Below are 17855 nucleotides of genomic sequence, written 5' to 3' on the forward strand. Positions count from 1 at the left end.
ATTTACCGATCAAAAGTTGTCATAAAAACTGGCTCTTCAATATTCCAAAAGGCAACATCGTGCGATTGAGACGCTATTGTACCAACGTAGGAGATTTTCTCACACAAGCCAATATGATAGGAGACAGATTTGTACAAAAAGGATGTAAGAAGGATCTTGTAGAAGAGAAAATTGCGGAAGTAGCAGACATGAATAGGGGAGACTCGATCAAAGATAAGACAATACCAAATTGCCAACAAGACCATGTACCTATTGTGTTGGATTATAATATCCAACACAAAAAAAATGAGAAAATAATACAATGCCATTGGCATATATTAGTCTGACAAGCATCTTCAATATTAGATATTACCTAAGAGACCCAGGTTTATTTATAGAAGAGCTCCCACCATTCGCAACCAGCTAGTGAAAAGTATTGTAGACCCCCCAAAAAAGCTTTAAGTTTTTTACTGGCAAAGGTTTTTACCCATGCAAGAGATGTTTTGCAGGCACCGGAACCAAACGCCCCAATGAAAAGAAGTTTGTTTAAATCTACCAGTAATGGCACTACCTATGACATACAGGAATTCATAGGGTGCAATAATGAAGGGGCAGTGTATGCCCTAGAATGTAGCTGTGGGCTACAATATATTGGCTGCACTAAAAGACCTTTGAGGATCCCTCTGAAGGAACATATACAGAATATACTAAAAGGCTACAATAAGCATATTGTATTCCAAACACTAAATTTCATAACAAAAGGAAAAATACAGCTGTTAAAGGTCACCACATCCCAACATTTTTGAGAAAACACATAAAACCCCCATTGGTGGCTGGGACTTTGAAAGTGACCAAAAACAGTACTTGTATGAAAAAATATAGAAGTTTATTCCAAAAACGTATATTGAGTAAAAAGACTTAAGTCATCAAGGACAAAAGAATACATCAACATTGGTACATATGTATGGATTACAATATATATAAAGACACATAAAAGCTTGGTAGATAAACCCAACGTTTCCGGCTTGATGCCCTTTTTCAGGGATTTTTTTACCATCCAGAGCCAGGTGTCGATTAGAGAAGCATATATTTCATTAAATAAACATTTGGTGCAGACAGTATATATCAATCAGAAATAGACTAGAATAAAATTACATAAAAGCACACAGAGTCCGTAGCGTAGGTCACATACCAGAGAATATCCTTAACCCATACATAGTGGAAATTGGTAAGGTCCCATATAACAAAAAGGTAAATTAGAAAAAGCTTCTTCCATGTGGCCCCAAATAGTTCAACAGAGATCTCCCAACGAAGGTCCAAAAAGGCCCCCAGCGAGAGGTCAGATCAATTGATCTGAAATTGAAAAAAACATTTAAAGTGGTATATGGTAGTGTATTGTCAGCAAGGTTGTTAGGAGGTTATAAAGTATACAGACAAGGCATGTGTGGTGTACATACCTATACAGAGGGCATATCAAAGATATCACCACGCAATAAAAAAGACATCCAATGTTTGCAAATTAGCTGAAATTATACAATGAGTATCCAGCCCAGGGAGTATACCTCTAATGCCGCGTACACACGAGCGGACTTTTCGACTGGACTGGTCCGACGGACTTTCGCCGGGCTTCCGACGGACTTTGTGAACAAACGGACTTGCCTACACACGATCACACCAAAGTCTGACGGATTCGTACGTGATGACGTACGACCGTACTAAAATAAGGAAGTTGATAGCCAGTAGCCAATAGCTGCCCTAGCGTCGGTTTTCGTCCGTTGGACTGGCATACAGAAGAGCTGACTTTTCGATAGGAACTGGGTCCGGCGGAGTTCTGACGTAAAGATTTAAAACATGTTCCAAATCTAAAGTCCGTCAGATTTTCGACCGAAAAAGTCCGCTGCAGGTCCGATGAAGCCCACACACGGTCGAATTGTCTGCCAGGATTCAGTCCGTCGGACCAGTCCGGTCAAAAAGTCTGCTCATGTGTACGTGGCATAAGAGTGCATATGGATAGAGGGGGGGGGTTTAAGAAGTATGTAAAGCCGAGCAGCAAGAGATCAAAAGTATTAAGCCCCATTAACACTATCAGATTTTCTGCTGATTTTTGTCTTCTGATTTACCAAAACCATGTAGTGCAAGGGCCTGCGTGATTGCATACAAATTGAAACTCTCAAGGTTTGACCTCATATTATATGGTTTTGGTAAATCCGAAGGAAAAAATCAGCAGAAAATCTGATGGTGTGTATGGGGCTTTAGAATATTTCAGCTTACCTCCGTTTGGATGCACACATACAACGTGCTAGTGATCTGAGCCATCGCAGCTGTGTTTACACACAGCTGACAGCTCTGATAAATACCCCTGTGGCGTCTGCACATGCGCATCGGCGTGGAAAGGTCACGACGCATATTCAGCGACACGGAGAGGTCACTGCGCATGCAAGTCAGCTAGGAGACCTGTACCAACTGTCCCTCAAGCGCAGGACACCGCCCCAAATGGGCGTGGCGGCGCCCTGCACTTAGGGGACACCGACGCATACCCACGGCCAAACAGCAATGAGCAAAGCTCTGAAGCTCCGTCTGCGGCGTGTAAACACAGCTACGACGGCTCTGATCACTAGCATGTTGTATGGTGTGCATCCAAACGGAGGTAAGCTGCAATATTCTAATACTTCTGATCTCTTTCTGCTCGGCTTTACATACGTCTTTAAAACCCTCCCTCTATCCATACGCACTCTTACAGGTATACTCCCTGGGCTGGATACTCAATGTATATTTCCAGCCGATTTGCAAACACTGGATGTCTTTTTTTATCGGGTGGTGATATCTTTGATATGCCCTCTATATAGGTATGTACACCATACGTGCTTTATCTGTATACTTTATAACCTCCTAACAACCTTGCTGAGAATACACTATCATATGCCCCTTTATATTTTGTTTTCAATTTCAGATCAATTGATCTGACTTCTCGCTGGGGGATCTCTTGAACTATTTGGGGCCACGTGGAAGCAGCTTTTTCTACTTTTTTACCTTTTTGTTATATGGGACCTTTCCAATTCCCACTACATATGGGTTAATGATATTCTCTGGTATGTGACCTATGCTACGGACTCTGTGTGCTTTTATGTAATTTTATTCTAGTCTATTTCTGAGATAATATATATACTGTCTGCACCAAATGTTTATTTAATGACATATATGCTTCTCTAATAGACACCTGGCTCTGGATGGTAAAAAATCCCTGAAGAAGGGCATCAAGCCGGAAACGTCGGTGTATATATATCGTAATCCATACATATGTACAAATGTTGATGTATTCCTTTGTCCTTGATGACTTAAATCTTTTTACTCAATATAAGTTTTTGTAATAAACTTCTATATTTTTTGATACAAGTACTGTTTTTGGTCACTTTCAAAGTCCCAATTTCATAACAAAGACCCCACACAATTTTGGGGTATTTTACCTTATACACGACACTGGCGGGGGGGACACAAGGTTAGAACTCTCAGCCAACTTAAATCCAAATGGATATTTTTAATGGACACTTTTTCACCTGGCGGACTCAATATTGAGTTTGATTTAAATTGCTTTAATGATTTTTAATTTTCACTTTACTTATTTAATTTGTCTATTACCTCTTTAGATTTTTTACACGTTATCCTATACCTCAATTATTTTAATACTTTGATCTCTGCACTAATATATTGCCCAGCTAAGAAGATATTCTATCAGTCTGCATATTTGTACTTGCTATACTAGTATTTGCTCGTTTTCATTATACCTTAGAGGGATCGTGCATTTCTGTTGCCCTTGCTCTCACCCTCATTCATGTATGTTTACATTGTATTTTGCCTCACCTCTAGTACTCCTACAGCTCCTCGTTTTATATTTAATTTTTTATATTTAACTTTATATAATATGTTTCCCATACGGTTCCTAGTGGGCCACAGATGTTCTGCTTAGAAGTTGTTTTTCCAATTTTTAATATAGATGTTAATTTTTTTTTTGTGTAAATGGTTTTTATATTATTTACCAATCACGTCCCCAGGTCTCTAGTACGTTTACACCTCGTCTAATATCTCATAAACCCCCTTAGACTTCTCTCTAATGGCCTAATGGTCTAATTTTTTTAGATTTTTCTCCGGTGAGATCTACAATCAACTGCCGGGCTGGGCGACGGGCTGAACACTAAGATCCACTGGTCTCCCCAGTCTGGCTAGCAAGGGCGTGCAGACTGCAGCTACACGCTAGGTCGGCCGCAACATAGCCCCACTGGACGGGGGCTGACCCTGCGAGTTAAACGTCTCGCGAGGTCGCATACGACCAGGTTTCCTCCTGAGTCCCAGCGTTTCTCATGGTCGACAGCCCCCTCACTTCGGTGGTGAGGGGATCTGTCTGGGAGCATTACCTGCACGCTTCGCTGGATCGATAAGTACGGGGACCCCTCCTCTCCTTACCTGGACGTGGTGTGGGGCGCGGGTACTCCCTGGGATGAGTCCCTTTGGTCTGGGTGCGCCTGGTCGCCCACGTTCCTTGGCGACTGCCTCTCGGAGGATCTACTGTCCCAAGGGCCGCTCTTCCATCCTGCTTTAGAGTCGCTGGTTTTAACGGCCTGGCTGTGATGGGCCAGGTGCTGCAGTTCCGACGCTGCTGATGGCTAGGGAGTCTACCTCTAGGAGGTTCTACCTCTGGATGTGGGAAGCGCATATATCCTGGTGTGAGTCACCGAGCATTCATCCTCGATCTTTATGGGTGGCTCAGATTCCGACCTCCCTTCATTGGGGGTTGAGCAGGAATGGGCCTCGGGTACCATCAAGGGCCAGGTGTCAGCCTGGGTGGTCTTCTTCAGCGTCCCCTGGTCTCACACTCCCTGGTGCGTACCTTTTATTCAAGGGGTTTGATGTCTGTTTCACCGGTGCGGTCTCTTCTACCACCGTGGGATCTAAACTTGATGATGTCGGTTCTCCAGAAGCCTCTCTCTCTCAAAATATTCTGGAGATTCCACTGCTTACTCTGTCTCAGTAGGTGGCCTTTTGGTGGCAAGGTGTCGGAAATGGTGGCATTATCTTGTCTTACCCAGGGTTACACAAGGTTAAGGTGGTTCTTCGCCCTTTTCCATCGTTCCTTCCTCGGATTTCCATTTGAATAAGGACATTCTATTGCCTTTCTTGTGTCCCTGGTCAACACATCCTAAGGAATTTGCCTTATCTGCCCTGGATGTGGTTTGGGGGATTCAGGTGTATTTGGTAGCCACTGTCTTTTTGGAGGTCATACTCACTGTGATCACGGACTGGCCAAGAAAGGGACTGTCTGCTTCTTCTGCGACCATTTCTGGATGGATCGGACAGATAACACTGGCCTATTCTGTCGGGGATTGGGTTCCTCCTTTCCCTGTTACAGCGCATTCTTCTCGGATGCTTAGTGCTTCTTGGGCCTTCTGTCATCGGGCGTCTGTTGCGCAAGTTTGCAAGGCGGCCACTTGGTCGTCGGTGTACACTTTCACAACTTTCTACGAAGTGGATGTGTTGCCATCTGCGGATGCCTCTTTTGGCTGCAAGGTTTTGCAGGCTGCTTTTTAGAGGGTCTATTCCCTCTTGAAGTGGTATTGTTCGGGTTGGGCTCCAGCTTGTTCTGTATTAAGCTCCTGTTACCTGGTTGACTCTTGTGTTAGTCTTGGGATTTTTCGTTGTTCCACCCCTCATGTTTGGCACTGCTTTGGGAAGTCCCTATGGTTCTGAATTATGGAGTGCTGTGTCTGTCAATGAACAAAAGAGAAAATGGGATTTTTGACTTACCGTAAAATCCATTACTCTGAGTTCATTGACAGACACAACACCCACCCCTCTAAGGAGTTTTAATACTTCTGACACTGCTTGTTACTAAACTGAAGGCCTATAGCAGAGAGGGGGTGTATACCACTTAGGACTGCCCATAGGCGTAGCCAAGTCTTTTTTTCTGCCTAGTGTCCTACTCCTGTAGAGGGCGGTATAACCCTATGGTTCTGAATTATGGAGCGCTGTGTCTGTCAATGAACTCAGAGAAAAATGGATTTTACGGTAAGTCAAAAATCCCATTATTCAGAGTCCCCCCCCCCCCACAGCTCTCTTGAGTCCCCAGTCTTATAGTCTGAGGTCTCTACCAGAGTATGCAAGGTTTTTTTGGCCCAAATCAGACAGTTCTTGGTTTTGGTCATAGAGGATTGTTGGTGTTCTCTCAACCATAACAGTGGATCCTTTACTAATTTGTGGAGCATATGATTGAAGTATTGTGTTTTAGCTGTGATGACCCACGGGAAGCATCTCTTCTTGTCTGCCGTGTAAGGTCTTTTGTCCATACGCATGTGCTATACACCTCACACCATCAATGCACATATTCTGGTCAAAGTGTTGGGCTGCTGACACTGCATCCAAGGAGCACCTGACCTACTTTTTCTTCTAAGGAACAATGTCTGTTTGAACCAACCCTTGACATTATATTTAAAGGGTAACTCCACTTTTGTGGAAAAAAATACAATTAATAAATAATATAGCATATACAATTGCAACTCCAAGTCATATTGTAATTGAATGTCATTAAAAATGACCTTTTTCTTTTCAATCTGCAATCTCTATAATTTTCTGTAAATTTCAACATGGCTACCTTGGAGGTGTTCTGTACGCAGAATGTGTACAGAACACCCCACAGAAATATAATTTACTGCTTCTGAGATTTGCTCCCTGATTTTCCCAAAAGTCTGCACTAAGATGCAATTCAAATATCAGGCATCCCCTGCAAAAAATTTTTTTGGTGAGATACTCCTATTAGGAAATCACTTCTAAAGGCATGCAGACCCTGCCATTTTCCTCATTGGATCCCTGTAGATGCAGCAGCTGATTGGTAATTATGAAACAACTCCCGATAGATTTACTTACCACATGGACACAGACAAACACACAGGGATTACTTTAGAATAACAAAAGGTAGGAATCTGCAACAAAGTTTGTTAAAATCTTTGCAATGTACATAAACCACCCAGAGGGGATTTTTTTTCTCAACAAAAGTGGAGTTACTCTAAGGATATTACTAGTGGCAAGAGCACGTGCCTGCATCAGGGTAAGAGGTCTGGCGAAAGGGCTGCTAACGCTGGCCATACACTATACGAAAAATCGGCCGAACCCATTTTCGAAAAATTAACATTCGACTGTCAGCGCAAACGATAGTGCCATCATGTAATGACAGATCAATCATTCAGTGGACATAAATGAATGCATTTTTTGTTTGTTTTTTTACATATACTTAGTGCAGACAGTTCGGACGGGAAACACATTAACCTTTCAATTTATCGTTCATTCGACAGAAAATTTTCAAACTTGTCCTTCGTTTTTTCGGCTCAAAAACGTCCCAACGATTATTGATTTTGTGCCCATTAACTGGCCGGAAAACGAATGAACTGTCTAAATGACCGAATTTTGGCCGATTTGTCGTATAGTGTATGCCCAGTCTTGTTCTAATGCAAGTCTAGGCCTCCCAAGTTTTTGGAGTTAAATGTCAGTGGGGTAATCCCCTTGGAGACATCTCTCTTTTTCCAGTTTCCTAGCTCTTTTCTCTATTGTTCTGGGACATGTTGATCGAGTTTCTGCGCAAACCAACCTGACCCAAACAAGCTGTTTCTTTTGCAGAAGGATGTGGCCAATCAATAAATCAATGAATACAAGGCTCTCTCTGATTGGTCGAAGTGGAATGGTTGGTGGATGATGTAATGATCTTCTCCTTGGCCAGAGTATTTTTTATTTATATACAGCGGGTAAAATAAGCATTGATAAATATTTCTAAAGGTGCTTTTGACATGGCATTTTCACTACGTCGCTAACAACCCATGCAATCTATACATACAAAGAAACCAAAACAAATAAGTTCAGAAATTAAGTTATGTGTAATAAAATGGAATGACACAGGGAAAAAGTATTGAACACATTAACTGAAATTTATTTAATGCTTCGTACAAAATCCTTTGTTGGTAATGACAGCTTTAGGATGCCTCCTGTATGGAGAAACTAGTCGCACGCATTGCTCAGGTGTGATTTTGGCCCATTCTTCCACACAAACAGTCTTCAAATCTTGAAGGTTCCGTGGGCCTCTTCTATAAACTCTGATCTTTAGTTCATTCCATATATTTTCTATTGATTCAAGTCAGGTGATTGGCTGGGCCATTCTAGCAGCTTTATTTCTTTTCTTTTATACCAATTGAGAGTTACCTTGGCTTTGTGTTTGAGATCCATGTCTTGCTGAAATGTCCACCCTCATTTCATCTTCATTATCCTGGTCGATGGCAGCAGATTTTTTATCAAGAATGCCTTGGTACATGAAGTTTTCCATTACCGTATGTTGAAAAAGAGTCCCGCACCATGATGTTCCCACCTCTTCACGGTTAGTATGTTTGTTTTTGGGGTGATATGCAGTGCCATTTGACCTCCAAACATGGTGTCTATTATGGCATCCAAAGAGTTCAATTTTGGTCTCATCTGACCAGATTATATTCTCCCAGTATTTCACAGGCTTGTCTAAATGTTGTGCAGCCAACTTCAAACGAGCTTCAACATACTTTTTTTATCAGCAATGGAGTCTTGGGTGGTGAGCGTGTATACAGGCTGTGGCGGTTGAGTGCATTACTTATTGTTTTCCTTGAAACAATTGTTCTTGCTAATTTCAGGTCTTTCTGAAGCTCTCCACAAGTTGTCCTTAGCTCTTGGACAACTCTTCTGATAGCTCGTTTCACTCCTCTGTCAGAAATCTTGCGAGGATCACCTGGTTGTGGCCAGTTTATAGTGAAATTATGTTCTTTCCACTTCCGGATTATGGCTCCAACAGTGCTCACTGGAACATTCAGAAGTTTAGAAATCCTTCTGTAACCAATGCCATCAGTATGTTTTGCAACAATAAGGTTGCAAAGGTCTTGAGAGGGCTCTTTGTTTTTACCCATCATGAAATGTTTCATGTGTGACACTTTGATACTGAGACATCTTTTTGTAGGCCATCAGTTGAGACTGAACCAGCTGATATTAATTTGCATTGACAAGGGGCAGGATTGCTTTTTAATTACTGATAGATTTCAGCTGGTGTATTGGCTTGGCATGCCTTTTTGTGCCTCCCTTTCTTTGTGTTCAATACTTTTTCCCTGTGTCAGTCCATTTTATTACACATAACTTAATTTCTAAACTTATTTGTTTTGGATTGATTGTATGTATGGGTTGTTACTGACGTGATAAAAATGTCAAAAGCACCTTTAGAAATATATTTACCTAGAAAAATGGTGACGTGTTCAATACTTATTTTACCCGCTATATATATTTTTGTTTTTATACTCTGCTGCTATTTATATACAAGGCCTCTCCTGAATTGCAGGGAAGCATTAATTCTGACTCATTTTATATTCTGCAGAAGACAGGAAGTCCACTAACTGCTGCCAAAACACAGTACTGTTTACTGCAACCACAGTATGCTATAAAGGAAATAGTTTGGGCCAGCTTGGCCCAAACTAACTAAAATGACATTAAAGGAGAAGTCCGGCCAAAGCTCGTTTGGCTGTGCTTCTCCTATGGATTACAGGAGTGCAATTAATTTTGCACTCCTGTGACCTGTTTTCAGCAGAGAGCGGACTGAAGTCTGCTCTCTGCTGATGTCACGGATATCAGTCCAGGCACTGCGTCATCCCAACAGTGGAAGCCCGGATCCACCAGGTGCCTGGACTGACACCTGTCTCAGCCTCTTAGCGAACCACTGAGATGGGTGCTCTGCCCCCTCCACAGCTCAGCACTCCAATGAGCATGGAGGGAGATGAGCAGAGAGCTGTGACTAACAGTCTACAGCTCTCTGCTCACAGAGCTGTGAAAACCGAGCGATCGGCAATGTTCGATCACTCAGTTTTCAGGGCAGAGGCGCCGGGGGACAGACGCAGCATCAGACTGATGCTGCATCCACCTAGGTAAGTATAAATCTAAAAAAAAAAAAAGAAACCCTTACTTCTCTTTTAAACATGGAATTCTACTTTAAAGGTATGGCGGTGTATAGAATTTTGAAACTAGGGTTTTCTGTGTGGATAGTTCAGAAACTATGGTCTTTGCTTCTGTGAATTATATTCATAAATTGTTTTAAATGTGTTTTGTTTGCCATTTTTTCTTTCAGATTCTCGCTACTGCCCTTATAGAATGCCACAGAAAATCAAGTTTACTTGGCAAACCATTGGCTTTGAAAGTGTTTGTTGCTGGAAGAAATCGTTTAGAAAATGATGGGGCTACTGCTTTAGCAGATGCATTTCGGGTATGCTCTATTTACATAGTAAAGATTACATTTGTTTACTAGCTTATGGGCCTGTGTTGACTGGCTTTTTTTTACGTTGGAACTGCTTTTCTTGCAAGTCATAGGAAATGCAAAGGTAATATCTATGTGAAGAAGTGCAGTGCAGCCAAATAATACACAAAAAATACAAAGTGATCAATTAATATACATATTTCGATAGAAAATCAATACATACCTGTATACAGTATCTCACACCAGTGAGTACACACCTCACATTTTTGTAAATATTTTATTATATCTTTGACATTTATTATATCTGTGACAACACTAAAGAAATTACACTTTGCTACAATGTAAAGTAGTGAGTGTACAGCTTGTATAACAGTGTAAATGTGCTGTCCCCTCAAAATAATTCAACACACTGCCATTAATGTCTAAACCGCTGGCAACAAAAGTGAGTACACCCCTAAGTGAAAATGTCCAAATTGGGCCCAATCAACCATTTTCCCTCCCCAGTGTCATTGGACTCGTTAGTGTTACAAGGTCTCAGGTGTGAATGGGGAGCAGGTGTGTTAAATTTGGTATTATCGCTATCACTCTCTTATACTGGTCACTGGAAGTTCAACATGGCACCTCATGGCAAATAACTCTCTGAGGATCTGAAAAAAATAATTGTTGCTCTACATAAAGATGGCCTAGGCTATAAGAAGATTGCCAAGACCCTGAAACGGAGCTGCAACATGGTGGCCAAGACCATACAGCGGTTTACCAGGACAGGTTCTACTCAGAACAGGCCTAGCCATGATCGACCAAAGAAGTTGAGTGCACATGCTCAGTGTCATATCCAGAGGTTGTCTTTGGGAAAAAGACGTATGAGTGCTGCCAGCATTGCGCAGAGGTTGAATGGGTGGGGGGGTCAGCCTGTCAGTGATCACACCATATGCCGCACACTGCATCAAATTGGTCTGCATGGCTGTCGTCCCAGAAGGAAGCCTCTTCTAAAGATGATGCACAAGAAAGCCCACAAACAGTTTGCTGAAGACAAGCAGACTAAGGACATGGATTACTGGAACCATGTCCTGTGGTCTGATGAGACCAAGATAAACTTATTTGGTTCAGATGGTGTCAAGCGTGTGTGGCTGCAAGCAGGTGAGGCATACATAGACAAGTGTGTCTTGTCTACAGTCAAGCATGATGGTGGGAGTGTCATGGTCTGGGGCTGCATGAGTGCTACCGGCACTGGGGGTTTACAGTTCATTGAGGGAAACATGAATTCCAACATGTACTGTGACATACTGAAGCAGAGCATGATCCCCTCCCTTTAGAGACTGGGCCGCAGGGCAGTATTCCAACATAATGACCCCAAACACACCTCCAAGATGACCACTGCCTTGCTAAAGAAGCTGAGGGTAAAGATGATGGACTGGCCAAGCATGTCTCCAGACCTAAACCCTATTGAGCATCTGTGGGGCATCCTCAAACAAAAGGTGGAGAAGCGCAAGGTCTCTAACCTCCTCCAGCTCCGTGATGTCGTCATGGAGGAGTAGAAGAGGACTCCAGTGGCAACCTGTGAAGCTCTGGTGAACATCATACCCAAGAGGGTTAAGGCAGTGCTGGAAAATGGTGGCCACACAAAATATTGACATTTTGGGCACAATTTTGACATTTTCACTTAGGGGTGTACTCACTTTTGTTGCCATTGGTTTAGACATTAAACTGGATGTAAACCCAATGTCATCCTTTCTAAACTACTGCCATAGAGGTTATCTATAAGCATATACATGCCTCCTGCATGTATCCTCCCCTGTCAAATGTCTCCCCTCTGTCTGTTATGAGACCCGAAAAACTGCAGATTCTGTGGGTGGGTCTGTTTTCTGGAGCTCGGTGGGTGGAGTCATGATGTCAGTAGACTCCCCGCCCACCTCTACACTCCCCTTTTCAATATGCATTTTCTCCTGTGTATTTCTTACACTGAACTTCTGCTATGACCTCTAACTTCCAGTGAAAAGACAGGAAAGTAACCACATGACTTCAGCATGCCAAATCACGCTGAGGTGTGGAACAGCCAATCCTTGCAGAGCTGCTGAAGAAAGGAGTGGGGTGGGAATTAAAAAATAATTCATGTCTTAGGCTAGTGCACGAGATATGTAAACCACCTGTCACTCACAGCAAGGGGGATAATTTGACAAAGTTTTTCTCTGTTTGTCAAGTTTTATCTCACTGAACAATAAAAGAGGATTGCTCAAAGCAGGATTAACTCTTTGTGGCAAGACTGGGCTCAAATGGTAGGAAATCTTATACGCTACAGTATGGCATCAAAAAAAAAAAAAAAAATTGGGTTTACATCCACTTTAATGGCTGTTTGATTAGTTATTTTGAGGGGACAGCAAATTTACACTGTTATACAAGCTGTAGACTTACTACTTCACATTGTAGCAAAGTGTCATTTCTTCAATGTTGTTACATGAAAAGATATAATAAAATATTTACAAAAATGTGAGGGGTGTACTCACTTTTGTGAGATACTGTATGTCTGTGCATTACATACATATCCATATGCCACCTAGTGTACCATCTTTTCCTTGTGCGTGTTAACCACAAATTTATAATACACCAAAGTCCATCTCCGCCAAATCGTTATATAAATGAAAATTTAAAAAAAAAACACACCAATGTTTTTTTTACTTTCTGCTATAAAACATACCCAATAAAAAAAAATATTGAATTTCTTCATAAATTTAGGCCAAAATTTATTTTGCTACGTGTCTTTGGTAAACAAAAATCCCAGTAAGTGTATATTAACAGCTTGCTGACCAGCTGCAGCAGTTGTACTGCGGCAACATGGCTCGTCTGCGCGAATTGCCGTCAGGTTACGTCGCTTCCTGATTTGGCCACTAGGGGCGCCCCCTGCTCGCCCACAGAGTCGATTTGAGTGCCTGGGCTCCCACGATCGCTCGGGGCACACCAAGAACCGGGATCTGTGTGTGTAAAGTTTAGTTTCCGGCTCTCTGAGGGGAGCAGAGACAGATCATCTGTTCATACAGAGTATGAACAGCGATCTGTCATCTCCCCTACACAGTCCCCCCCCCTTCAGTTAGAACACACACTAGGGAACACAATTAACCCCTTGATCGCCCCCTAGAGTTAACCTCTTCCCTGCCTGTGACATTTTTACAGTAATCAATGCATTTTTATAGCACTGATCGCTGTTTAAATGCCAATGGTCCCAAAAATGTGTCAAAATTGTCCGACTTGTCCGCCATAATGTCACAGTCCCGATAAAAATCACAGATCGCCGCCATTACTAGTAAAAAAATAATAATAATAATAAAAATGCCATAAAACTATCCCCTATTTTGCAGACGCTATAACTTTTGCACAAACCAATCAATATACACTTATTGCGTTTTTGTTTGTTTTTTTATCAAAAACATGTAGAAGAATACATATCAGCCTAAACTGAGGAAAAAAAATGTTTTTTATATATATTTTTGGGGGATTTTTATTATAGCAAAAAGTAAAAAATATTGCCTTTTGAGGTGATCAAATACCACCAAAAGAAAGCTCTTTTTGTGGGGGAAAAAAAGGACGTCAATTTTGTTTGGGTGCAACGTTGCACAACTGTGCAATTGTCAGTTAAAGCAACGCAGTGTCGAATCGCAAAAAGTGCTCTGGTCAGGAAGCTGGTCAAATTTTCTGGAGCTTAAGCAGTTAATTGATTTGCATACAAGTTCTAGCATCTACAAACTACAATTTTTGTTTACTTTTTTAAACTAGTAATGGCGACGGTCAGTGACTTATAATGCGGTGGGGCAATCTTGACACTAACTGACACTATATGAGAACTGACTTACTGACATTGACATCACCAGTTTCACTAATACAGTGAGCAGTGCTAATAATATACACTGTAACTGTATAATGAGGCTGGCTGGGAAGGGGTAACATCTTGGGGTAATCAAGGGGTTAACCGTGTGCCTAACAAGTGTTAATATATGTAGTATGTGCTGCTTTTTACTACAGATCGATTTGTTTCTTTTCCCTGCTTTGCAGGGAAAAGAAACAAAACAATCCTTCACTCTTTTCAGAGCCCTGTGTCATTTGTCAACCCAGGGCTCTAGGCTGTGATTTGAAACAGGCCATCAGCAACTCCCAGCCATGAATCATTGGCTGGTATCTGCTGACAAACTCCCACTGTGTCAAATTAAATTTGCGCCCGCCCCAACCCGAAAACCACTTCTGGCGCACAGGTATGGTATTGTGCCTGTACGGGCCACCCCGTCACAGTAAATGTACTGCCGCCGCGGGTCTGGAAGTAGTCAATACATAGGTATTACCTCCTTAAAAGAAAACCACCGGTATCCATGCATGTATGAAACCAAATGATCAGAGAAGCAAATACCGCTCCGGGTGAGATATTCCTGTTTAACCTCTTCTCTGTGCAACCAGGTGCCTGGTTCCTGACCCAGACAATCCAAATGTATACAAACAGGGGTTGACCACACTCCAATCACCAGAAATGTGAGCTTTATTGAATAAAATCAAAGTACAAACACATCACAGATCCGAAATACAGGATGACCGCAATGATGGTTACCGCGTTTCGCGCAGAATGCGATTACTCGTATGAAACTTGTATGAAACCACTTACTTCTGGCTTTGGGTGTTTGATGTCACATGGCCCTGCCGGTGACACGTTTCATCACGTGACCTATGACTTCTTCAAAGGAGAAAAAAACAGTATTATTTGGTTGCACTGCATTTCTACACACACACACACACACACACACACACACACACACACACACACACACACACACACACACACACACATATATATATATAATTATATATATAATTTTGCTGATGTGAGAACACATGACAGTTATTTAGCGTCAACACATACAGTATTTTACACATAATTGCATACAAAAGTAGGTTGACGTAGCTTGAAAAGCATGTCAGAGGCCAACTGCAGGTCAAATGCTGCATATGCCATTGAACTCGGTGATCTCAAATGCTTTTCAAACTAATTTCAAATGCAGGCAGAATGCTCTTGACAGCAGGCTGCATTTGCCCATCAACACAAGTCCAAAGCCTGTCGACACAGGACCTGAATACATTCCAATATTTTTTTCTATATTCACCTTCATTTGGGTATGTTTGCAGCTAATTGGCACCCTGGAAGAAGTACATATGCCTCAAAATGGCATCACTCATCCTGGAATCACTGCATTGGCTGAAGCTTTTAAGTCCAACCCATTAATGAAAGTTATCAACCTTAATGATAATACATTTACAGACAAAGGAGGCATTGCTATGGCCGAGGTAGGTAACTCTATCTCTCAAATTCATAAAAATTTCTCTTGTATTTTGCTGTTTTGTTTTTTTTTCTCTTCTTTTGTAATTGTTCATTTTGCAGTAATGTGTGTTTGGTTTTCATAGGCTTTGAAGACACTAAGACAAGTGGAGCATATCAATTTTGGTGACTGTTTGGTGCGATCTAAGGGAGCATTAGCTATTGCATCTGCACTGAAAGGGGGATTACATAAATTGAAGGTAGGTTTTTCACAACGGTTGACCTTCGTTTTTTCTAGTAGCAAAATATTGACGATGGTGCATACACAATAACTTGCTGGTGCAGATACAGAGGTGTTGCATGTTAAGTCCCATCGGGCAGCACAGTGGTGTAGTGGTTAGCATATTAACCTAGCAGCAAAAAGGGTCGCTGGTTCGAATCCCGACCACAACACCATCTGCCTGGAGTTTGCATGTTCTCCCTGTGCCTGTGTGGGTTTCCTCTGGGTACTCCGATTTCCTCCAAAACTCTAAAGACATGCTGGTAATTTAATTGGCTCCTGTCTAAATTGGCCCTAGTATATGTATGAATGTGTGTTAGGGATCTTAAGTTGTAAGCTCACTTTAACTGACAATTGCTCGGTTGGGTGATGTTGCACCCAAACAAAATTGACGTCCTTTTTTTTCCCCACAAATAGAGCTTTCTTTTGGTGGTATTTGATCATCTCTGCGTTTTTTATTTTTTGCGCTATAAACAAAAAAAATATGACAATTTAGGAAAAAAAGCAATATTTTTTACTTTTTGCTATAATAAATATCCCTAAAAAATATATAAAAATTAAATGTTTTCCTCAGTTTAGGCCGATATGTATTCTTCTACATATTTTTGTTAAAAACAAATCGCAATTAGCGTATGTTGATTGGTTTGCACAAAAGTTATAGCGTCTACAAAATAGAGGATAGATTTATGGCATATTTATTACTCATTTTTTTCTTTTTTATTAGTAATGGCGGCGATCTGCGATTTTTATCGTGACTGCGACATGGCGGACACATCGGACACTCTTGACACTATTTTGGGACCGTTTTCATTTATACAGCGATCAGTGCTATAAATATGCACTGATTACTTTGTAAATGACACTGGCAGGGAAGGGGTTAAACACTAGGGGGCGATCAAGGGGTTAAGTGTGTCCTAGGGAGTAATTCTAACTGTGGGGGGGGGCTACCTAGGACATGACAGCGATTACTACTCCCGATAACAGGGAGCAGTAGATCTCTGTCTTGTCACTAGGCAGAACGGGGAAATGCCTTGTTTACATAGGCATCTCCCCGTTCTGCCGCTCCGTGACGCGATCGCGGGACATCGAGTCCGCGGGTCCCACGGTCACGGAGCATGTGTCAGGCGCACGCACCCATAATGCCGCTTCTTAAAGGGGACATACCTGTACGCCCAATTGCGTAGCCGTGCCATTGTGCCGACGTATATCGTCGTGCACTAGTCGGCAAGCGGTTAAGGACATTTCTATTTGTGTTATTTTTCAAGCATTATACTTATACACTTTCTGATGTCTTAAAATCTTAAGTTTTTGTTTGTGCCAATTTGTTTCAGGACTGATCTGCTCAGTTATTTTTTTTTTTTTTTCGGTTTATCAGTTAAAATGACAGCTATAGTGAGGTATCCAGTGGAGTTAGGTTTAATAGGCTCAGATGTTCTTCCATACCTCAGAAAATTACAGTGATTCTAAATTTTTATATGAACAAACCCCCTAAGAGCAGCAGAACTCTGATAGACAAAATGAGTACATTTACAATTTGAGTGGTTTCAGAAATAATAGGATAAAGTCAACATCCTTTTTAGTTCTCTTTAAATTCTAGATATAAATGTTTAAATTTATTGGGCGCAAAGCAGACTTCTGCCTCCTTCAACCGTGAAAGAACGGTTGGCATTGGCTCCCTGGCTGTGATTGACAGTAGCGGGAGCGAATGGCTCCCGCTGCTGTCTTAGCCAATGAGGAGGAAGTGACCAGGGAGAGCCGATGCTCTTGTGCACATCGCTGGATCGAGATGGGGCTCGGGTAAGTATTAGGGGGTGCTGGGGGCGGGGGCTCTTGCACACAGAAGGCTTTTTACCTGCATGCATAGAATGCAAGTCGAGATAGGGCTCAGGTAAGTATTAGGGGGAGCTGGGGGGAGGGGGGCTTCTGCACACAGAAGGTTTTTTACCTTCATGCATAGAATGCAGGTAAAAGACCTTGAGCCTTTACAACCACTTAAATATAACCTGCACAACCCTGTCAGC

The 17855-nt window shown here is 41.9% G+C and overlaps 1 protein-coding gene across 5 annotated transcripts in view; it reads left to right on the forward strand.

Moving 5' to 3' along the window:
• RANGAP1 (Ran GTPase activating protein 1) overlaps positions 1-17855 on the forward strand; it is a 388853-nt gene that overhangs the window by 306772 nt on the left and 64226 nt on the right. For all 5 annotated transcript variants that reach the window (XM_073592640.1, XM_073592641.1, XM_073592639.1 and 2 more), the window contains 3 exons: positions 10142-10276; positions 15425-15583; positions 15701-15814. In XM_073592640.1, the coding sequence (XP_073448741.1) occupies positions 10142-10276; positions 15425-15583; positions 15701-15814 (408 nt within the window). The remainder of the gene's footprint in view (positions 1-10141; positions 10277-15424; positions 15584-15700; positions 15815-17855) is intronic.

The sequence above is a fragment of the Aquarana catesbeiana genome, linkage group LG07 (genome assembly GCF_042186555.1).
Source record: "Aquarana catesbeiana isolate 2022-GZ linkage group LG07, ASM4218655v1, whole genome shotgun sequence".
NCBI lineage: Eukaryota > Metazoa > Chordata > Amphibia > Anura > Ranidae > Aquarana > Aquarana catesbeiana.